At 35.9% G+C, this 25,039-nt stretch overlaps 2 protein-coding genes across 3 annotated transcripts in view; one reads left to right on the top strand and one right to left on the bottom strand.

Annotated features, from left to right (window-relative positions):
* The window catches only part of RBM12B (RNA binding motif protein 12B), a 22,019-nt gene extending 11,697 nt beyond the window's left edge, over positions 1-10,322 (top strand). Inside the window, exon 3 of the transcript XR_004627843.1 lies at positions 4,127-10,322. The gene's annotated coding sequence lies outside the window, so the exon portion shown is untranslated. The remainder of the gene's footprint in view (positions 1-4,126) is intronic.
* CIBAR1 (CBY1 interacting BAR domain containing 1) overlaps positions 1-25,039 on the bottom strand; it is a 26,482-nt gene extending 1,443 nt beyond the window's left edge. The window contains exons 1-8 of one of the 2 annotated variants that reach the window (XM_034668301.1): positions 24,685-25,039; positions 23,902-24,136; positions 21,551-21,619; positions 20,482-20,583; positions 17,939-17,944; positions 16,686-16,790; positions 7,315-7,428; positions 1,277-1,396 (exon numbers count right to left, since the gene is read on the bottom strand). In XM_034668301.1, the coding sequence (XP_034524192.1) occupies positions 1,277-1,396; positions 7,315-7,428; positions 16,686-16,790; positions 17,939-17,944; positions 20,482-20,583; positions 21,551-21,619; positions 23,902-24,136; positions 24,685-24,710 (777 nt within the window). In that variant the 5' untranslated portion in view covers positions 24,711-25,039. The remainder of the gene's footprint in view (positions 1-1,276; positions 1,397-7,314; positions 7,429-16,685; positions 16,791-17,938; positions 17,945-20,481; positions 20,584-21,550; positions 21,620-23,901; positions 24,137-24,684) is intronic. The other variant, XM_034668302.1, reaches the window with a different exon arrangement.

Genomic DNA, 25,039 nt, shown 5'->3' with positions numbered 1-25,039 from the left:
AACTCCCAAGAATATTTCAAGTAGGCAGCTGAAATACTAAAATTTAATACTGTGATTTAAATGGAATGAGTTGAGAATCTAAATTCAATCCTTGGCTTTAAGTCCTGACCATTGCCACTTGGGTCGTCTTGCCCTTTCTGAGGGCCATCTGGTAATGTCTGGAGACATTGTTGTCACATCTGGGGAGGGGTGTTTGTGTGACTGGCATCTTGTGGGTAGAAGCCAGTGATGCTGCTGAACATGTTTCGAATGCACAGGATGTCACTTCCCATTCCCTTGCCGGATTACCTGGCTCACAGTCAATGTGGAGGTCAAGAAACCTAGAATGATGTAATTTTAAAGTACTACACAGATGTTAGCTAATTTTGGTAACATTATTAGCTCAAAATAGAAACAAACTTTGTACTGTGATACTAGATCTATGGGACTTACGTGTAAGGCACTTTATGCTGGAATAATAAAAATTAAGTTTGTTGCGGGAGTGAGGCATACATATAATGAAGTAAATAAATGCTTAGAGGAGAACCAAATGAAAATAGAAGGTATTGGGTCACATTTACCTAAAAGTTAAATTTTGAAAATATTTTGTTCAATTTTAAATTCTGAATGCTGAATATGAAAAAGGATATAGATCTCTAGATCAGAAGTCGGCAACCTATACCCCAGTTTGCGTCCTGTTTTGTAAATAAAGTTTTACTATAACAGCCAAATTGACTTGTTAATGTATTGTTTATGGCTGCCTTTACTTGGGACATAGACCATATGGCCCATTTTTCCTATGGCTTCTTGGAGAACAAGGTTGTTCCCCCTCCCAGTTCTAGACACCAGGTAAAACTCAGGCTTTCTGGATGTGGAAGAAATGAGAAAATTGACTCTTACCTACAGATGCATGCTTCTGTATCTAAGATAATATTCAGCAAAAGATCTTTTTTAAATATAATTTTCAGTAAGTCATGATAGTGGAATTTTTAAACCCTAAGCAGTTTGACTTCAGAATCTGTGCTCTTCATATTATACTGCAGAACAAATCTTCTAGATTGGCATTTTCCTGTCCTTTCCACCTCTGCTCTCAAATGTTCTGCTTTCGAGAGTATTATGTGCTGTAGTATGTAAGAGATAATAGAGTTGCACCTAGTGTAACCTTCCATCATTTTATGTATGAAGGTGGGAGGGTAAGTTATATGAAGTCAGGACTTAAGGGAAACATTTTTAGTACCAAACAACACTGAAGGCAGCTGCTCAAATTCCTTTAAGTTATGTATGGTTTCTAGCTTACCTGTCCTGTTCCAGAGATACACTTAGCTGAGAGTGATCTTTGAAGAGGTGACTTTGAATTTGCTCTTACGATATCCAAACGGGATGAATAATCTGGCGGATACAGAGAATTTCGGAAAACCTGTTGGAACAATAAAGCAACATTATAAAGTAGATAGCAAACACTGGAAATCTAGAAAGCCGTATTAAGTTCCTCTTAGTTAAGATTTTTTTAAAGCAATCACATCCACCCACCCACCTCCACCTCCTAGGACAAAATTTCTATTATTGTTAATTTTAAAAAATTAAATATAAGAAATACATATTTTTAAACATTTTACTTATTTGAGAGAGAGAGAGTGCATGCACAAGCAAGGGAGGAGCAGAGAGAGAGAATCCTAAGCAGACTTCATGTCCAGCGAGGAACCTACTCGGGGCTCTGTCTCTTGACCCTGAGATCATGACCTGAGCTGAAATCAAGTGTCAGATGCTTAACTGACTGAGTCACCCAGATGCCCCAATACAAACAGTATTTTAAGTTGTAAAGATGAAAGCTAAAATTTATTTGAGCCAGGTAAGGTGATGATGGGTCCTCAAACCATCACATGAGAGCTTTTGCTAAGGAAGTGTGTAAGCTGCTACTCTCAAAGAGGATGCTTGCCAGTAGGAAGGCTGCAAGTCAGTCATACCTTTGATTCTTTGTCTTCTGCCTATCTCAACTCTTAGCAATTTAGCTTCATTGCAGTACTCTGATAGTACATCACATAAGAGTAAGTTGAAGCCAGTATAATTTATGCATTCCAGTTTCACTGGGATATGGAATACTTCTGTCAGTTTTTTTCCCTTCAAAGCAACAGTTCCAAATACTACTCTCTCAAGCCTGTCTATATCTTTGTTTCCCCCATTTCTCAGAGGTAAGGTTATCAGATGTGAATTTCTTCAACTTCACTCCCTTTTTCAACTCTTCACCCTCTCCCCCACCCCCCTTTTAAGCAAATGTCATTCTGATTCTTTCCAAGATACGTATTTCCTATATCCAAAACTTGAAACCAAAAAACAACAGCTTGCTTTCTCCACAGTTTCCTTCCCCCAGCAAACAAGCTCAAGATCAGTCTTTTTTAAATTACTTCAAGATACAACTTTACTCCTTAAAAATCTTCTCAAATATTCTACTTCATCTCTCTTTGTCAAAAAAATACACTGAGATTGCTCTTGCCAAAAATCACCATCTTTCTGTCTTGGTCTTTACTGACCTTGTTATGAAACTTCTTTTCCGTGCATGCCATCTCTAAACCCTTAATGTGCTAGCTGCTCTATTTCTTCGTATCATCTTTTCTGCTTATACTACTTAAATTTATTTTTAAAGGGTTTCCCTTAGGCCATTTTTTTTTACACCTTTCTCTGAAAGAGTTTACTGATACAGTGTTTAATGCCTACCTTTCAGTGAATTCTCTGTAGACTCTCTCCTGATAGCCATACTTATGATGTGCCCAACTGCCTTCTGTTCTCCTAGACCAACACCATCTAGAACTTTCTGAGATGGAAATGCTTGCTATTTTGTGCTGTCCAGAAGGGCTACATGTGGTTACCAAGCCCTTGAAATGTGGTTCATATGGATAAGGAACTGAATTTTTAACTTTAGCCACATACGCTTAGTGGCTACTGTGCTGGACAGTGTAGCTCTACATTCACCTTTACAATGAAAGATGTTACCATACATTTATTAGACCAAACAAACCTTGGCCATTGTCCCTCAGTTTCTTTTCTGAGGTACTTCTATTTTAATTTATTGACTCTACACATCTTTCTTTGTAGCTTACTTAGAATTATCTTACTGAAGACCAAAATCTATTACTTAAAACCTTTCTGGCTCCTGACTAGCCGGGGTCCAAATTCCTTACGTGACATCCAAGGCTTAAGATCATTCAAACCTATCACTCTTCATTTCTAGCCTACGTACCTATATATACAACATCTTATACACTGCCTTTGCAATGCTGATTCCTCAGCCCAGAATTCCAGTAAACTCATCAAGAATCAAGTCAAAGACCATTTTCTGCTTTCTCCTATTCTCTAGTCAGTCTATTTCTCCTCCTCTTCTATTCTCTAGCTCCTATTGTTACACTCTCAATACAGCTTTCATTTCATTGTTCTTTTTTTTTTAATATTTTTTTATTATGTTAGTCACCATGCAGTACATCCCTGGTTTCTGATGTAAAGTTCGATGCTTCATTAGTTGCATATAACACCCAGTGCACCATGTAATACGTGCCCTCCTTACTACCCATCACCAGCCTATAATTACATACCTCTCCTACTAGTTTTAAGTTCCTCTAGAGCAAAGAGCCCTGTTTTATCTTTTCAGTTCCTCCCAGCTTAAGACAGTAACATGATAAATGAATGATGTGAACATGACCTTAATCCCCATGTTTTGGGGAAAAAAAGACTCGTGTAGCTACACATTTCTTTAAACCTTACAGAAGTGCAAGACACCAAAGAAATTGATGAAACTTAGCCCCACAGGTGAGACTTGTGTTTTAGGGCACTTCAGGCACGCTGATTAGATTATTTAACATGTTACTGAGGACTGATTAATGTTTTGGTGCCAGATATGGAACACTGGCACCCTGGTATGATATAAAAACAAGATGACTCGTTAATCAACTGGTATTTGGAATGGATATATTTTTGTTAGAACAACATTCCTTTTTTAACTGTTCCAGCAAAGATGAGGTTAAAAGTGGGAAATGGAAGACAGTATACACCCATAATATAAAAGTCTAAACCAATTAAATATTAAAATTAATCTCAGTGCAAAACAGATTTACAGAAATATTTACTGGCAATAATGCATTTCCCAATATGGTCCAAGATCTCTTCTAGGAGTGAGTCTCAAGATGTTCTGAAGTGACTGCACAGAGGTGATCTTTTGAAGGGGGACATGAGCCCGACAATGCTTTTTTATGTGAAGAACAAATAAGGTAAGATGGTTTGTAATATAACTAGATGCCTAACTGCAAAAAAATTAGCTGCTGCCAGAATTTGTCTCAGCAGTTCTCGTAAGGCATGGACTACCTAAGAAAAGTAGCAAGTTCTTTCTCTGTTCCTCACTACATATTTTCTCTGTTTGTTTCCAAGAAACCCTGTATTTAAAGGATCCTTTTTCTTCTTGGTACCTGTTTGATACCATTTTATTTGCCCTGGTCCCACAACTGTCCCTAGACTCCTCTCTCCCCACAATCTCTATATGGCATAATAGTAATAGCATATGCCTGTAGTTTGTTATATCTAACTGTATCCTTTGCCTGAAAGGTGTTGCCAGGGGTTCTCTTACACATCCCTCAGACTTCTCATTAAGAAATCATTCTTTGATTTCTCCAGACTGTTTAGAATCCTCCATCACATATACTTACAGCACACTATATTTTTTATGAGACTGGTCATATTATAAAACTTAAATAGTTATATAGTACAGACATACCTGGTTCTATTGCATTTCACTTTATTGTGCTTCACAGATATTCTGTTTTTTACAAATGGAAGGTTTGTGGCAACCCTGCTTCAAGCAAGTCTATCGGTGCTGTTTTCCCCACAGCATCTGCTCACTTCATGTCTCTGTCACATTTTGGTAATTATTGCAATAGTTTAAACTTTGTCATTATTATTATTACTATATGTGTTATGGTGACCTGTCATCAGTGATTATGACTCACTGAAAGCTCAGATAATGGTTAGCATTTTTTAGCAATAAAATATTTAATTTAGGTATGTACACTTTTTTAAAGATCTAATGCTATTGCATACTTAAGAGACTATAGTATACAACATTGTATATTAACTATACTAGAATTAAAATTAAAAACTTAAACAAATAGACTACCGTATAGTGTAAACATTAACTTTTATATGCACTGGGAAACTAAAAAATTCATTTGACTTGCTTTGTTGTGATATTCCTTTTGTTGCAGAGTTCTGGACTGCTGCAATCTCTGTGAGGTATGCCCGTATATGTTTTTTAATGTCTGAACTCCATGGTAGATTTTTAAGTTTTTGATTTGACAACTCAGAGCATTTCTAACCAATAATGCTAAATCCTCAGAAATAAGAATGCTGCCTGGCATATAATAGGTGCTCAATTAACAGTTTCTGAATGAACATTTAATGAAGTAATAAATCCTGTATCTCCATTTTAGGGATAAGGAAGCTGAAATATGAAGAACTTGCTCAATATTGCCCCACTACAAAGTGGGGAAGTTGATACTTTGTCAAAAACATAGCTACCACACAGCCTTGAGATCTTTAGTTTTTTATGAACCTATCCTCTCATGAGCTACCTAGCTAGCTGATTGAGAACAGTAGTAAGAGAAGTGGTAGGACAAAAAGAACCTAGATAGGACCTCTGGGATGAGAAGGAAAATCTTGGGGTCCAAAGGAATTGAAGGAACTTTAGTGACTGTTAACAAATGGCATGTCAAGGGCGTTAGAAAAAGAATGAAAATACTTTTAAAGAGGACTCCAGCGTTGTAGGAAAAGTGAGGGATCAATTCTGAACCTGCCACTCAATGCAGTGTTGTTTCTTGTAGGGAATGGTGCACCTCACTCAAAGAAGCACCCTTTTTGCAGGACAGAGAGGACACAAACACAGTGTCAGTAGTCAGACTTCTGGGTTTGGCTCCCAGCTATATTACTTATTGGTTATGGGACCCTCATTCTGCCTCAGTTTTCTCTTCCATAGAAATGAGGATGATAAGTACTTCTATCTAGTTGGCGGGAGAATTAAAATAGAATTAAAATGTGTAGATCAGTAGCCGTCCAAAGTAATCACTATGTAAACGTTGCTATTTTATTATTTTACAAATGACATAAAAGCTTGATCTATTTTTTTAAAAAACAGGACATGAAAGGAGTGTAAATTAAGAAACCGTAGCTTTAATATTTGGAAGGAATGGACCCTTAGGAAGCCATCTATGGACAAACAATAAACAGAAATATGATCATATATGCATAACTGGTATAAAACTGGGAGATGAGATTCTGGCATTGGAAAACATATACACATATATTAAAACATGTGCCTTTCTTCATTTTAGTCAAGCTGTAATCTGATTTTACTGAATTAAGTTTCCTGGAACCAATGGAGTAGTGAGAAGAGAAGGCACAGGTGATTGTTTTATGATGGATAGTTAATATAATAACCAACTTGGGGAGTCGTCACAATTGTCAAATGCAGACACTCCCAAATTCTATCACTTATTAATACAGAATTCTGGTTATATCTTGAAACTACCTGGCTTTTTTTACTTCTACTACAGAGATGAAATATGGACAAAGCATGTCTTCAATATTTTATCTGTTTTTGCAAAAATACTTTTCTGCCTTTTTTCTTCCCTCTTAGAAGGTAGGAGGGTAGGATATTTACTCTTCGATGTGCTTGTTGAAGCCAGGCTTTGATATTTAGATATCTAACATTAGTTGGCCAATTGAATTTGCACTGAACACTCAGTACAAAGCAAGCCTTATTATAAATCTACATTTATTTCATAGCATGCTGATTAAGTCACACAAAACTGGTGAGAATCCTGATTCTGCTATGTATAGCTAAGTGGCTATGGTCAAGTTAAGTTACTTAAAGCCTCTAAACCTGTTTTTGTAGTTGTAAAATGAGAAGAGTAACAGCACCTACCTTACAGGATTGTGTGAGGAGTGAATGAGAAAATGCATGTGAAGCTTTAGGTATTCTGCATAGCCTAAGCACTCAGATGTTAGCACAAATCAATGATATGGTTAGTATATTTAAGTGATTTACATCACCAGTCGAAATGATACATTATTTCACATAATGGCCTTATTAACTAGCTATTAATAAATTAACTTTTAGAACTTTACCATGGTTAATTTGAAAAGTTAAAAATACATACTTAGAAAATCACAGAAGTTCAGCTATTTGGGACTGCACTGTAGTGTTCAAATTTAAGATATTTTTACCCACACAACCTAATGCTTTCTTTTAAATATTTCCATCTTAATAGAAGAACTGAACTTGGATAGACATAGTCCTACCTCCAAATCCTCTTCTTCATCAATCTTTTTTATGTTTTGGTAAGCAGCTGTGTAGACCTCTAAAGCTTTGCCATGAAATAACATTTCAATAGTGATAAATTCTGAAAATATAGTCTAAAAAAAAAAAAAAAACAAAAGACACCGAAGATTTGAATTTAAACAATCATATGAATTTGTGAATTTAGTATATTTATTCCTTACCATAGTCTTGGCATTTTATGAAATACAGAGGTATCTCTTTTTCCACAGGGCAAATGAAGTACAAAAGATAACAGGAGTAAAAATAGTTGCAAAGACCTTTTACAACACAACCTTGAAATTATACAAAATATTTCCTATCTCACCATTTACTTCCCTCTTAGTTTTTAAGTTAGTGTTTTGTATACCTTGTAATTGACATTTGTGATAAAAAAAATCTGACTAAAATGTATATACCATTATGTACTCTGTTACAATATGTCTATTAAGTATTAGATAAAGCAGGTCAGTTCTAAACCTGGTATTTTATAATTCCAACTGATGCTTAAATAATAGTATGTTTTTCAGACAGGAATTATATCTCATCATGTTTCTCTGTGTTCTTGTTCTCTAACCACAAAGGAATTACTTGGTAATTATATTGTTACCACTAATAATAGTGTCATTCACTTGCATAGAGCCTTCCAGTTTACAAATATATGACTTGCCTAATGTTACTCACAGCTAGAATGTTGAAACTTGGGTCTGATTCTTCAAAGGTTGCAGCTCTTGCTTATTGTACTGTGCTATTCTTGCTGGAATCAATCATTTCTTTCACAAATAAACTTCATGTAAACCTTATGAGCTTGATAACAACTTATGACAAGGAAGATGATGCGCTAAGAGAATGAATGAAGATGTACATGTTGATCTAAGCAGGGGTGAGATAATCAGTAGGAAAGGAAAGGATACAAACCAGACAAGTTTTCAATAAAATAGGATCTTATCCTTTTGTTATCTTGTCCCTTATCAAAATAAAAAATCAGAATTTTTGTTAAAGTAGGAGTGGGCAGAATAAGAACAAGGTAGAAAATACTCAAGCATTGTCCTTAAAGGGGCAAGAGAGAAGACATGGGTTATAGAAGACAAGAGTCAAATACCCTTTTCTCATCATTCCTGCTCTCCTGTGTTCACCACCCAGCTAGGAGTGGTCCTGCACTTTGGAAGACAGTGTTACAGGTATCCCTTAGTGTCCTGTAATTTCCCCCCACCCTTCTCCATTCTTTCTTAAGGATCAGAAGAATATTTAAGGGAGTACTAATAGGCTTCTGATCACTACTTAATGTAAACAGATCTGTAGTTAAAAAGTATCCATTCTGGTCTGCAAAGACTGGGCTCTGGGATAAGACAAAACTATGACTCAACAGTGACCCTTTCACACAGGTCACAGAGGATTCTGGTATACTGCAGTGGCAACTAAGAAGCAGCATTATGTCCAAGAATCTCCAGATCCCAGGAAATACCTTCGAAGTGAACTGGCTTTTGATTAGGACTGGGACTTACTCACTTAGGTGTCAGTCTTCCTAAGATAGCTGCCTAGCTTAGAAGTGCCCTTTAGGAGTGTGGAAACTCTCAGAGGGAAAACAGCACAATGAGGAGTCAGTGATAAGCCAAAACACTGGAAGACTCCTACTTGGTTCTTGGTCTGCAGCTGATTTTAGGTAATGGGAACAATCAAGCACAGGCTTACATCTTTCCTTCTGAATCTTAAATTTAGAGATTTTCTACATTTAGTAAATAAAGAACTATATAAGAATATATAGACATAGTTTGACTTTATTTTTATTCAAGGCTGGAACAGAAAATTTTTTCATTTACTTAAGCTTAGAATTATACAATAAACCCTTAAACTTTTTTCAGGTAAGTACAGAGGGAGGTGGAAAAGCACATTTTACAATGTTATATAGTCAACTCTCTGTTTTAGTTTTTCTTGGATATTTACAGACCATCTGTTTACTTACGTGGAGAGAGAAGAGAAGGTATTTACCTTATGCTATTAAAGTACCTGAGAAATAAAATAGCCTCAAATAAGGGATTAAGCTTAATCACTCAAGTGAGTTAGGTGTTACTCTTATTTTTACATATTTCCACAAATGGATGTTTTAAATCTTTTAATAGACTGTCACACTATTTAGTAACTAGTGAAATTCAAACATTTATGACCTTATTACACCTAAATTTGTAGTTTAGGCTTAATTCAAATCTATTCCACTGTGGTACCTTTGTGGAATATGTGACTATTTTAAAATATTTTTCAAATATGTGAATATAGTTATTAAATTTCTGATGGTCAAAATCTCTGTCATCTCTGAACTAACAATTACTTAATACTAGCATTTTATAGGATTTATATTCCCCTTAGCTCATAAGCCCTGAAAGATATGTAGATATGTCTGTCAATACACTCTTTTTCTTTATTCATATCCTCTGATAAATTACTACATTCTCATTTTAAGACACTGATGAACTTTTAGTCTGTTACCATTTTCCAGTCTCAAAATTTAGTTTTAATTAGTGATAAGTACTTTACAAATTATCTTTATAAATGGCTATTATTTACTAGTTGGAAGGTGGGGGGAAATCACTCTCAAGTTCTGTGATACTTTGGTTTAAGCCTCTGTGGTTTGAACTTTTATTTCTTGACAAAATCTCTATTAGAACACCTGAATAAGAGGAGAATGGACCTATTGATTTTTTTATACTGTTTATTTTTCTGTCAGAAACAGTATGAGAAAGCAGTAGTACTGGTAATTTACTATCCCAGACTTGGAATTTTTGACCAAGAGTCATGAAGCCTAAAGATTATCACAGAGGAGAGTTATATCCCTGAGTACAGTCAGAAGAAATCCTACCAATTATACTCTTTCTAGTTAGAATTTCATAAAATACCCAAAAATAGGCAGAAGGAAGAAGAATAATAGCAAAGAACATAAAAGTTAGATGACAACTAATATAAGAAAGAATATAAAAGGCATGTTTTTGAAATAAAATATTTTCAGTGAATGATCAGAAGGGTGGTGGAACTTTCTAGGAACCAGTCATATTTAGAAATAATTTTCTTCGAATAAATACAGCTAACTTTCAGTGATATCATATAATCTTATTTGGAATGGGTGAGTATGATCAGAGACAGAAGCATTAATGAATTACTTTTTCCCCCCTTTCCAATTTTATTTTGTGTCACTAGAAGGCAAATTGGGCACATACCTAATTTTTATGGGTGGGGGATGGGTGAGCTAATCTGAAATTCTTACCTGTTGGTAAGTATTCTGTAAAGCGGAGAGTATAGTAGTTAAGAATATGGGCTCTGGATTAAGATAAATCTGGGTTCCAATCATGACAAACATACAGCTATATAATATTAAGCAGTTTATCTGTTCTTTTGCCTAGTTTTTTTCGTCTGTACAATGGGGATAACAACAGTATCAACCGCATAGGTTTTGGGGTTAAGGATTAAATGAGATAATCCAAGAAAAGGTATAGTATGGTAACTGGTTTAGAGTAAGTGCTCAACCCAAGTTAGCCATTTTTATTACTCAAGAAGTACACTTGCTAAGTCAGAAAATGTTCTTTTTCCTAATATCAAAGCCTCCATCTGATTTAATTAGCAAGCAAGACTTTTAACAAAAATGTCATAAAAGGTCTTACTAATATTTTGGCAAATAAAGGGGAAATAATGGTTCTCTAGAATAGAGGTTATCCAATAAATGATGTCAAGAGAAATTTTATCTACTTGAAAAGAATGAAATTAGAATCTACCTCATACCATATGCAAAACACAACTACCAGATAAAATGCTTAAATATTTAAAATTTTTTTAGATATCACAAATACTAGAAGAAAATATAAGCAAGTATTTATACAATCTTAAGGATGAAAACAACCTTTCTAAGCATGACACCATGTCAGAAACCAAAAAGGAGAAGACCAACAGATCTGGCAACAAAAATAAAACTTTAAGGCAAAAACACACCATAAACAACAAAATGGGAAAATACATTTGCAATGTATCTTCTCTTTAATATAAGGGGTTAATTTTCTCAATCTAAAGACTTTTTACAAATTCATAAGAAAACTACCAATATTCAATAAAAATACAGGCTAAGGACAAGTGTGGGTAATTTACTAAAGAAGAAAGAAATGTGTCATTAAATGTATGAAAATATTCCATCTTAGTAGTAACTGCAAATTAAGATGACACTGATTCTTTCACCTGTCAGATTAGTTATTATTAAAAACACTGGCACTCTTCATTGGTACACTGTGTTGCTCATGCAAGGTTTTGTAGAAATGCTACTTAAAATTTTGTGGATGGAAGTTTAAAGCTTTGTGGACAAACAGTATAAAAAGTTAAAGGTTATATGCTCTTTGAATCAGAAATGCCACTCTGGTAATTCATCTGAGAAGCATAACTGGTCAACAAAAAGGCCAATGTTTAATGATGCAATGAGACTTCTAACTGCAGAACTAACCAATAATCCACCAATAAGGACTGGTTAGATGAAGTAATATATCCATAGAAAATACTCTGAGGATACCAGAAAGGATGATATGCATCTCTTGTTTCATAGCAAATATGTCCATGATATATTAAATTTTAAAAAGATCTGCTACATACAGTGTGGTCTACTTAAATATAACTGTATGTATAGGGGTAATGATATTCTTCTCATAAGGACGTTGTAAGGAGTAAATGAGTTTATTCATGTAAAATGCACAGAATATGTGACATAGTCAAAACCTGAGAAAATCTGTTATCATATCTCTTGTACATATGTGCACAGAAAAAAAGTTGGAATGATATGAACCAGAATGGTAACTGATTATTTGAGTAGTAGGATTATTACATTTTTCTCAATAATTTTATGAAAAAAATTATGGTGATTTTATATTTACTTGTAAGAAAAATAAAGCTTTTAAAAATTAAATTTAGAAGATGTCTTGCTCATGTTAGCTACTTTACCACACACTGCATTCCTGTCCCTCTGTTCAGGAGTGACCCCTGGTCAGTATCCTTTCTATAGGTCTGAAATTCCCTTGACATTCACCATATAACTGATGATTTTTCCAATTACCTGAGAAACAAATGGGATTGTTGTTTTTTTTTCTTAAGAGAGAAAGAGAGGAGGAGGAATGAACGGGGAGGAGCGGAGAGAGAATTTTAAGCAGGCTCTATGTCCAGCATGGAGCCTGGTGTGGGGCTCCATCTCATGGCCCTGGGATCATGACCTTAGCCAAAATCAAGAGTCTGGATTTTTAACCACTTAACTAAGCCACTCAGGCACCCCAGGGATTGTGATTTTTTTTCATTCACATTGTGTACAGTAATTTCCATAACAACTTTTCTCAGAAAGACAAATTTTTTGCAAGCTTCCTATGAAAATTATCTAAAAACTGTGCTACCTTGCTGATTAATGCTGCTACCAAAATTCAGATGGGCTTGTAAATTAAACCCACCTCAACACAGTAGTACAGTTATCAGCAGTGCTCACTCATTTCTGCCCCCAGGGAGGTTAAAGGAGGAGCCAGAAGCTCTGTCCCCATCTGTAGCAGTAGCCTGATAACAGGTAAGAATAAGAATGTTCTAGGTTTCTCTCTAAATTATGAATGGCATCAGCGATTTTTACTTTTCCAAGAATTTTCTCATAAACGGAAATGTGAGACATGCTAACGTCAACATAGGGGGGCAGTAATGAAACTCTTTTTGACTTGTCTTTGAGGCTTCTGGTATGGGATTTGTGCACTCCTTTTCATCACGCAAGATCTCAAATGAGGCCTGACTTGGAAAAGAAACTATCTGATACTGAGGAGGAAGGATGTATAAAATGGAGATTCAGAACTGTAACAGAGTTTAACACTGACCTCTGGAAACCATTTCTGGAAGTTTGCTAGATCATGGGGGTCTGCATTTAAAGTGTAGGTTGTAGAAAATCCCAAGCAATCTACTAAAAAACTGTCAGTGCTAATAAATGAGTTCTGCAAGGTTGCAGAATATAAGATGAGTGTGCAAAAATAAATTATTTCTGTGTGCATTTGCAGTGAACAATCCAAAAACGAAATTAAATAAACAGATCCATTTACGATAGCATCAAGAATTGTAAAATACTTAGGAAAAAGTTTAAGAAAAGCACAAAACTTATACTCTGAAAACTACAAACATGGTTAAAATAAATTAAGGAATATTTAAATAAATGGGAAAATGTCCCATATTCATGGATTGGAAAAATTAATTTTAACATGCCAATACTCCTCAGACTGATTTACAGATTTGATGCAATCCCTACCAGAATCCCACCTGACTTCTTTATAGAAACTGACAAGCTGATTCTAAAATTCATACAGAATTACAACAGATCCAGAATAGCAAAACAATCTTTAAAAAGAACAAAGGAGAACTCACATACCCTGATTTTAAAATTCATTATAAAGCAATGCTAATGAAGATAGTGTGGTACTGGCATAAGGAGAGACCTACAGATCAATGAAAGACAAAGTCTAGAAACAAAACCACCTCCAATGATCTTCAACAAGAGTTCCAAGACTATTCAATGGGAAAGAATAGCTTCTTCAACAAATGGTGCTTGGGCAACCAGACATGCAAAAAGATGAAGTTTAACCTTCGGTTCACACCATACATAAAACTTAACTCAAATGGATCAAAAGCTTAAATGAACCATGAAAACTATACAACTATTAGAAGAAAACAGGGATAAATTTTCAAGATCTCAGATTCGGCAATGGACTGTTAGATATGACACTAAAACAATAAGCAACAAAAGAAACATTGGATTTCACTGAAATTACAAATTTTCTGCTTCAAGGAACATTAAGATATTGAAAAGAACCCTAAGAATGGGAGAAAAAATTTTCAAATCATAGATCTGAAAAGGGACTTGTATCCAGAATAGATAAAGAACTTTTACCACTCAATAATAAAAAAAACAACCCAATTAAAATACGGGCAAAGGATCTGAAGAGACATTTCTTCAAGAAGATATACAAATGGTCAGTAAGCATTAGCAGGGAAATGCAACTCAAAACCACAATGAGATACCATTTTACACCCACTAGGATGGCTGTAATGAAAAAGTCTGATGAACAGCAAGTATTGGTGAGGATGCAGAGAAATCTGAACCCTTTTATGTTACTGGTGGGTATGTACAATGGTGCATTCTCAAATGATTAAAGATAGGGCTACCATATGATCCAGCAATTTGATTAGATATATACATAAGAAAAATGAAAATGTATGTCCAAACAAAAACTTGTACATGAATGTATCATTAATCACAATAGCCCAAAAGCAGAAACATCCCAAATGTCCATCAACTGATAAACGGATAAAAAAAAAGTGGTTATATCCATATAATGGAATATTTGGCTATAAAAAGGAATGGATTACGAATACATGCTATGATATGAAAGCATGTATATAGCTAATATACATATATATGTTATATATAGCTAATAATGAAAGCATTACGCTAAGTGAAAGAAGCCAGTTAAAAAAACCATGTTATGGTTCCATTCACATGAAATGGCCAGAACAGCCAAATCCACAGAGACTTCAGATTACTGGTGGTTGCTTAGGGCTGGGGGTGGGAGGTAGGGGTACAGGAAGCAGCAAAGTACTAGGTCTTTGAGGTGATAACAGTGTTCTAAAATTGAGTGGTAACGGTTGCACATATTGGAACACACTAAAAACCACAGGGCTGTACATTTTAAATGGGTGAACTGTATGGTGTATGACTTCTATCTCAATTTATTAAAAAGGTTTCTTCTTGTCTTATACTTTTGGTGACCACCAAGAGACTTCCTTCCAGGGGCATAATACAGTAGGCAAAGAGAAAAGCTTGAAAGCCCTTTTCTTGTTCGTGCACCCTCCACTCTGTAGCCCCTCTATGTCCTAATGCTTCAGGAAATCCCAGGTCGTAGGAATTGCAGTTGGGAATTCTGCACTCACTCTCTCTGCCCGTTTTGTAACTGGTGGTTGCTCAGGGAATTAAGATCATCTGTAGAGGTAGTCTGAACCCGAAGTGAGCCCAAAGATCAGAGACAAACTGCCATGTGTAAAAGCAAATTTTGCAGGCGTGAGGAGCAGTGCTGCAGGGAGGAATCAGACTGCCATCACTAATGAAGCCCTTAGTGGCAATGGAGTCAAGCATACCTCACAAGTCTCCATTCTCATCGTTCAGGTGAGAGCTAATTATTTTAATAACCTTACTTCCTTTCTCCCTCAATTTAAGAGATGATGTCACCAAGTATAAAACATTATATCCTGCCCACACACTCCCACCTCAGGAAATGGAGTTTGTCTCAGGGCAGCTTTCTGACATGCTCTTCATGCATTACACAGCAGAGTGTAGTAATTGAGAGGCTTCAAAAAAAGGTTTTTGGTCTTCAGGACCAAACCAGAGACCTTGGAGCATGGCTATCAGAAAAATCAAAGTTCTGAAATCCTTTGAAACTATGATGGGGGGGGGGAGGAAAGGTGCAAATGAATGTTGATTCATGGACTGTAAAAAGGAATGATGATTATTAAGTGGCAGATGGTGCTTATTTTATTGATAAGAACATAACTTTGTTAATAGTTATAAAATGACAAAAATATTTTTCTTTAAAATTTGATCCCGGAAAATTTGCAGGGAGCCAAAATACATCCCAGATGACTTGTTTTAAAGGACATTCTATGGTCACAAGCAATCCTCCAAATCTGTCCAGGCACCTATGAAAAAGTCACTAAAGACCTTCTGAAGTCCATGATCCCAAAGGTGTCAAATCTACTGGCTTTTTACAATAAAATAAGGCAATTCTTGTGATACCACATTGTGATGGATGCAACTTTATGTGGTTGGCAACGCTTACCTATTCATTCATTTGATAAGATGTAGTGACTAGAGAGCATTTAATGAGAGTGTATTGTAATGGAAAGCACAGATTTTTAAAATAATTGGTTTTTAGTTCAGATTTTTGGCTATGATACTTTGGGGATTACTTTATATCTCTGCTTAAATTTCGTAAAAGATATGGATAACACCACCTCATGCTTACGAGGTTGCTATAAAGATTAAAAGATAATATATATATATATATATATATATATAGTGCCTATAACAGCACTGGATGCACAAAAACATAAGAAATGTTAATTTCCTTTGATTAAATAGTATTTATGATAATAAGTTGAATATCTGAGGAAATGGGAAAATAACATTTGATATTTTTATTTATAGTATCTTATTCATATAGACTATGGCCTAAAAAAATCAGTGATTTAAATTTTTCATACATTAAAATAAAACAAAAAATAAGATTAGAAAACATGTTTCGAACTTTAACAGTTACTTTATTACCTTTATATCCTTTATTTTCTGCTTTTCAAAATTGTCAATAGTTTCCTCCAGATGATGAGTTGTTCGGGTAGCATCCATTGTAGCTCTCTGCAATTCAGTTTCTGCCTACAAAAGAATTCCCCAGCCAAAGATATAAAAAAATTCAAGTTAGAATCCATTCAACTGAATCTATTTGTAAATGTTACCATTGCATTATTGGCTTTTTGGCATAACAACTGTAAATTGTTCAGTAATATATTTCACCATATAAAATAAGAAGATGCAGAATAAAGAACTTAAATCTATTAAGAAACATGATTCCTGACCTCAAACAAAAGAAAAACAAAACTCCTTCCCTTTCTTCCTACAAAATAATTTTTTCCCCTATATCACCCCTGGATTACTAACTGTAAAACAATTTTCTATATTTTCTACTGCTTTCACCTATTTCACTGTCTATGCCATTTATCATTCTATTTTTCTTCTCATTCTTTCCCCTTAACCCTTTCTCTCCAAAAAAGGATCTGTGACTTAAGTATTTTCAATTTTCTAGTTCTCCAAATGCATTAAATGTTTCTAATCTTATAATATCCTAATCAGATATAGTAGAATATACACTACAAATATTTATTTCAGCATGGGGTGTGTTTGTATATTCTTCTTAGAAGCTAACAATATTACACTGTTACCATTTAGTTAGTGCTTAGTACAAAAAATATATATACCAGTAACAAATTAGATGGCAAGTCTAATGCTTTGCTTCATATATTGTAATGACAAGCACTCATACTACTCTAGATCTGTGTTGTATAATCAGTATGGTGGCCAGTAGCCACATGTGGCTATTTACATTAAGATAAAATGAAAATTTATGTCCTCATTTACTCATTCCATTTCAAGAGCTCAAAAGCCATATATTGCTAGTGGCTACAGTAAAGGGCAGAACATTTCCAATCTACTCATGTATTTCTCTTAAAAAAGTATCTCTTACTTTAGAACAATTGTTGCCCAAAACTATTTAAAATATTTTGTTAAACAGCAAAGGTTTTAAAAAATAGCCTACTGATTAAATTCTAATAGTCTTGTTTCCTATACTAATGTAGTATATTTATTCAAAAGTATCAAATATCATCATTTAATAATTAGTCCATGGGAAAAATGTGACACATATTCTGACATTTAGCCCTTGCTTTCAAGAAAATATATAAATTGAAATAAGCAAAAGAGTTTTTACTATAAGGATCCATTTCTTGACACACCACTTTATTACCCACCTGTGCCTGAAATTTTTCATAAAGGAAAAAATACATTTCAAAGAGAACAATTTTTAAAAATAAATTAAAATCATATGCTCGTAGAATTATATAATCTTGCAATTAGATTATACATTAATTATAACTTCATAGTGATTATGTACTCTTATATTTAGATTAACTCAAATACACGATTTTAAGATACTAAGTGTAAAAAAATATTGTTGTGTGTGTGTGTACATTTGCCATATAGGGTGTAAAGTTTCTTAAAACCATATAAACTTTTAACTTTTAATCATACCCAATAATCAAAAATAATTTTCTATATTACTGGGCTTGAGATTTAAAAATATAACTTCATCACAGGAAATTCAGAAGTGACTAGAGCTCCTTTATAGATTCATATGAAAAATTTCTAACAGTTATTTGATGCACGTTAGCCTACTAACGAGAATACTCAAGCAGACTAATTCCTTAATACTATTCCATGTGACCCATACGTTCTTTACTTGTGACTACTTCCTTTTGACTTATGTCTTTGTCCTCCCCATTTTACTGATAGTTTCAAATTTAAAAAAAGTTTTAAAATTTAGACGGGTGGGTAGAATTGGTTAAACCAGGGGAGAGTGGTGAAGCCGAAGCTACAGCTGGGACACCTTCATCTTCACCACCTTCCAGCAACTACTGTTCATCTCTGGAAGTCTCAAATCCTTTTACTTAGGCACAGCAACTCACCCAAAATTACACGGCTATTTTTAGCAAAGAGGATATAGGTTTCTATTTCTTCTTTTTTCTGAAAATTCTTCAAAATCCTATGATGGATCAAGTTGAGTAGGAAATGCTTTTGATTAAGATATTATGAGTAGAGGTATCAGTGTATTTCATGAAATTAGTCCTGAATGCAAAATGGCTTCTGAAATGGTGAGCCAGAGCCCCGAGATTCTTCTTTGCCCCATCCTCTTGCATCAGTGCTACTCCATGTTCTTTGGCATACTGAAATTTAACACGCTTCTTTTGAACTGTCAGATGAATTTTAAGGGTCTGTCCTGGTAAATACTCTGTAATGCTATGAGTAAATATTTTTATATTTATATTGAATACATTTATAGCTAGACTGTCCTTTATTTTCTCATCTTAGGTTGTCAAAATCCACTCACTTTCCCAGTGAGCACAGCAGTTCACCTCCAGCAATAATCTATTTCTGTGTCGCATTTATTTCCCCCCATGTGAACTCAATTCCAGTTTCATCTACAGTATAAGACTACCTCCTCCATAGCAGTGTTCACAACAGACCATCTAAGTCAGAAACATCTTTGTCTTAGGAATATTCATTTCTGTGTTGTCTCCATACCAGTACCCCTGATTCAATCCTACCAACCGCTCAGGATTCCAGATATGACATTTTTCCTGCCTTTATGTATTTTCCTCCAAATCAAAACAGTAAAATTTTGACCTCTGGCTTACTTAAAAACTGGTGACAACCTGGTCTCTCCCTTAGTCCCTAGTCGTCAGTCATAAATTTTCCAGCTTTCTCTGATTTGCCTGACTTGCTGAAAACCCAGACTGCATAATCTAGTTGTACATCAACGAGATGTTCCTATCCCAGCCTCCAGTGGGCACTCCTAAGCCCTATGGCTGCCCATTTTTTATTTTTATTGCAAGGTTGGGCGTATGTACCTTTGGTCCAAAGGAAGGAGGACCAGGCAATTGCTGCAGCCCCAAATCACTGTTCAAGGGATTCCCCTCAGGAATGGAGGTGTTCTGGAACCTCAAATGCCCCCAAAGAGCCACTCCTCATGTGGTTTCTGGCTGGCCTGGGCAGTAAAAACCTTCAGGAAGTAGGGAGGAGACATAAGGAATGGGAAAAAGAGGCAGCGGGATAAATTAGTACTTTCTATATAACTGCACTTATCCCAATTGCTGGCAATTAGCCAGGCACTATTTTCTATTCTTTTGTTTAGTCACGAACAAGGCACATTCTAGCTTAAGTAAGTCATTCTTAAAAGAAGAACCTTGTTATAGTAGACAGCCCTATCTAGATCCTTTTGTGTCCAGGTATGGACCTCAATTTTACTCTAGAATCTCCTGAGGGTCTTTGGATGCTAGTCATAATTGTGGTTTCACGTTGTTGTTTTTAAAGGTGAAGGGAATTCTGGGGAAAAATCATTCTTTCTTTCTTTTCTCAAAAATGGGGCAGACAGGGCACTGATATATTAGGATTCATGATAGATCTTTAAGTTAATTTTATAATTAATATTCAGTCATGTGAAAAAAACCCAGAATTTTGAACTTACTTTTTATAAACACATCAACGTTTTTAAGTGTTTTATTTTTTTAATATCTATTATGGAAAACAGTATGAGGGGACTGAATTAGGTGGTGTATTCTCTTTAAAATTAGTTTATTTCTATAATGAGAATTTATAAATGCATGTGTTTCTTTCAACCTTTATATTCGAATTTTCTGCACACTTAAAAGTAGAAATGTGTAATTCCCATATATATTCACTTTTGTACGGCATACCTTACAAAACATTTTTTTAAAGATCAAAAGTCAAAGGATACAATAACATGTCGATCAGATGGGTTTCGCTGACGTGTTCTTTCTAACTGAGTTAACTGTTTAGCTTCTCGATTCCTTGCTGTTAATGTTGCTTTGAGGTCATCCTGAAAATAAGCATTTTTGATTAATGAAAATTTCTGATTTAAGAAATAAAAGACATACACTCTGTTTTAAGAATGGGAGAACACTCCTTGTTTGGTCCAGGTATTATTACCACAGGAATTATCACTACTGCAAAATTAGTATGTGTCTTTGTGTGAGAGTGTGCATATGTGTGTTTCTTTAAAACCCTCTCAAATAATGACATGGACAAGATAATTTCAATGCAAACCTATAACCACATATATAATTTTATATACATATATATATATAATTTTGATTATGGTGGTAGTTATATGTGTATACACATTTGTCAAAACTCCATGAATACTTAAAACAGGAGAATTTTATTGCCTATAAATTATACCTCAAAGTTGGTTGAAAAAACAGAACTTGGGGTAGAAACATACAGTGTGGTGAGGTGACTATAGTTACTAACACTGTATTGCATATTTGAAAGTTGTTAAGAGAACATTTTAAAAGTTGTCATCAAAAGAAAACAATGTCTAACTAGGTATAGTGATGGATGTTAACTAGACTTGTTGTGGCGGTCATTTCACAATATATACAACTATTGAATCATTATGTTGTACAATTGAAACTAATATGTCACTTATACCTCAATAAAAAAATAGAACTTTGTCACATTCACTTTTAGTCTACATGTTATTGCCTGTTTAAAATGAAAAAATAAAAACATATTCATTTAGTAAAGTAAGTTCTTCATGACTATAAAGATTAATATTTTAAAGTTTCTGTAATAAAGTATTCCTTCATGTTGCTATGGTTTACTTAGTAATAAGCTCACTGAAAATATTTCATTACTCTCAAAGTTCTAAGAAATGGTGCTTTACAGAGTGTGAAAAAAAACTGTAACACTACGTTGTACTTTTTATTAAGAGGACAGTTACTGGAAACCTCATACTCTTTGCCATTATAGTTAATAATAGTAGGAAAAATGAATTTACTTACTCGTTTCATTTTTACAATGGTTCCATAAGCTTTCAAAGGTTCAACTACTTTGGCTTCAAGTCTTTCAACCTATTGAAAATTATTATAAAACATAACTGAAAAGAAACATAGACATAACAAAATTTAAATTCTGAAATAAAACCTGGGCTATTTAACCTGAACATAATTACTACACAGAATAATGTTTTAAATTGTTTAAAATGTCTGTTTATAAGTAAAAGCATAATCATCAGAAATTGATAAAACTCAGAATCTAAACTCAAACACAATAAAAGCTGTAAAGATGTAGAGTAACAATGAAAGCAGAAAAGTACCTAGTACGCAATACAATAAGAAAACAGCTCAGGTTTCTAAGAAGCTTATCTCTGCCACATGATCTCCGTATTATTTTTCTTCATTATAGTAGCTTTTGGGTAAGTGTCAAGACATCTCAAATTTTAGTACAGTTACCACTTTCAGTGTGTTTAGCGCGGTGTCAGGTACTTTACACATATTATCTCTGAAATGTAGCAGTCTAACTTTCCAGATAAGAAAATTGAAGCTGAAAGATACAGCATATTGGAAAAATTTAAAGCGACACAATCCTCAAAAGCAAAAAAAAAAAAAAAAAAGCTTAAAGACCACTGTATTAGCTGCAATTCTTTTCTGGGAAGCCAGAAAAGAAGCTTGGAGAAAAAGATAAATGGTCTCAGTGTTGCTGAACTGTCAAACTCCATGGTTGATCTTTTATATAGAATTAAACTGTTTTTCTTAAACATTACAATTTTTATCACATTTTGAGTAATTACTTCCTTTAATTAATAGCACTAGTGGAAGGCACTGAAGAAATGGGTTTTTTAAAGGCAAATACAGCATAAGAAAAATAACTCCTGGACATGAAAATTTTCTTTATCAGGACAGGTAATACAAGATGACATTATTTAACTGTTTAAAATGAACATGTATTTTTGCAGCAGGAAGAAGGCTTTTTTTGATGATACATGTTTATATAGCACATTTCATTTCATATTGATTTTTCTATAAACAAAATGTATATGAATGTTTCACTTTAAAAGATCTTAGGAAAATGAAAAAAATTAAGTTCTCATTGAGTATTTAAATATCCTAGGAATTTTAGGAATCCTAAAATCAAAACCATGAATACTCAGGATAGTTTAGTCTACACCATTTCAAATAATCCATACGCTGATTATTCAGTGCAAGGATTATCCAAGTCTCTTTTCCTGTTCTCCTTTTTGTCGCCTACCTTTTGTTCATTGTTCATTAGCACCTCCACCATTTGGTAAGCAAGAGAAATAAAAAAGGAGAACAAATGTAAATCAATTCACTTTGCTATTTGATAAATAGCATAAAGATTTTCTAGAAAGGGCCATTGAAATTATTGTCTTAACATGGGGTTTTAGGGTTATCAGTGAGTATAAATTATTTTTGAAGTCCCCAGTTAATGTGTTAACTGAGAGTTGCTTGTTTATTATAGAATATCATATGACAATAACTCAACTTTTCCCAAAAAGTACCCCCAAATGTAATTACAGCAAGTACAGTTTCAAAGATCATTATCTTCACTTTGTTTTTGTGAGGTTTTTTTGATGACTGAAATTTCTGTATTAGGCTTTTAAAAAGTACCAAAAGCACTGATGAGAGGAGTACAAGAGAAGCAACGCGGCTTCTAACTCGGCAACTTCTAACATTTAACCTTGAAACCTAAAATAAATATAAGTGAAAGTGCTTATGAGGTATTAAGAGTAAAAATGAGCTTTTAGAAAGAAAACAACTACAACACCTTCTTCCCTCCCTTCCAAAACAAAAGAACAAAACAAAACCACACCACAAAGTCTCACTAGTATATATGATAAAAATCAGTAAATCAATGCTGCTTTTCTTTTTGTCAATGAAATACTCGTCAGCTTTCCAGAGCACTGAAGGATGGACAAAGATCTCTTGTCCATTTATTACTTATTCACTCATATTACCACTCAACACCTTCCATCTCCAGACGTACTTTAAAATATACTTACGTGCACACAAGACACAAGTCATGCTCCTTTTCTTCCCCATAGGTACTATGTTAACTACCCCCTGTAAATAGCCACCCCTTGGCCAAAAGCTGGCAAATGAAGTGGGGGAAATTCAGGACTTCAGGACACCCTAAAGTTTAGTTTAAAAACGGTAAGATCACAAATCACAAGAAGCTTCCCTTTAATAGACTCACACCATGTTACATGAAAATGCACGTTTATCAAGTGTGCGTTCGCCACTGCGGTTAGGTGGATTACAAGTGCAAGTCTTCACGGGTCCTTCATCCACTACTTCAGGGCTCATTCATAACAATGACGCTGTGACCTCCATACCTCTGCTTGTCGATAATCCTGAAGTTTGGCAAACTCATCAGCAAAGTTTTTCAGGCCCTGCTTTAAATTCGGGGTCTCTGTAGAGGCATACACGTTAATTTCATTCACCAGTAGGTCTGCTTTGTCTCTCAGTCTGGCAGTTTTCCGCACATAAGCAGCAAAGATTTGGCACAGCTCTCCGAAATGCTTCTCCACATTTGTGACAGCATCTTGCAGTTGTCTGGTTTGAGCGTCCCTAGAGAAAAAGATGACACAAACCACAAATCATTCTCATTAGAGATGAGATGGCTTTATCTCCACGTTAATTTGATATGCAAACATTCCCGGGCATTTTGCAGCTTCGAAGGCACAAACCATCAAGGATCCCACCACCTCCGGGAGCGGATTCTGGTCCTCTAAGTCCCCTTTCGAGGCCGGGCCTCAATACCCCGACAGCGTAGGCGCACGAAAAGGCCGGGCTCTGGGCAGCGGCGCCGCTGCGGGGTGGCCGCTGCTAGGGCTGCTCGGCGCGGCCCGGGAGCCCAGCTGCCTCCCAGCCGTCTGCACAGCCCGCGGCAGTGCGGGGGCCCGGGGAGCATGGCCCCGAGATCGCCCATCCCAGCCCTGACCTCCGGGGCTCGCTGCAGCCCGGGGAGGTAGGCCCCAGAGAGCAGCGGGCTCGGTCCAGACCCAAACCCACGGTCGGAATTCGGCACGGAGGCCCCACGGAGAGAGCTCCACTTCCCCCACCCGAGCCCTCGCGTGGCGGGGAGGGCTGGCCAGCGGAGGCCCCGGGGCTGTTACCGGTTTTCCAAGCTGCGTCTCAACATCTCGCCTAGCGCACGGCCGGGGTCCCTGGGCTGGGCCCAACGACCTGGGCTCGGAGGGGCCCGAGCGTGCGCCGAGGCGCGAGCCGCCGCCTCCTGGAGCCTGAAAGCCCGCCCCGCGCGCCGCCGCGCCGGCCCCGGCGTTTCTACGGCAACGCGGCGCGTCCCCGCGCTCAAAGGCCGGCGTCGGCGGGAGTGCTGCGAGGGAAAGTGGGGGGCCGCGGCGCCCACCCCGAGACCCGCCGGCGCGTTCGCCTCGCGATTGCTTTCCTGCCCAGTGTGCCCGCTCCCGGGCCCTTCATCCTCGTGGAGAGCCGCGCTGACCGAACGCC

Source organism: Ailuropoda melanoleuca, chromosome 9 (assembly GCF_002007445.2).
Source record: "Ailuropoda melanoleuca isolate Jingjing chromosome 9, ASM200744v2, whole genome shotgun sequence".
NCBI lineage: Eukaryota > Metazoa > Chordata > Mammalia > Carnivora > Ursidae > Ailuropoda > Ailuropoda melanoleuca.
The sequence above is the reverse complement of the archived record's forward strand: the minus strand, read 5'-3'. Positions and strand labels throughout refer to the sequence as shown.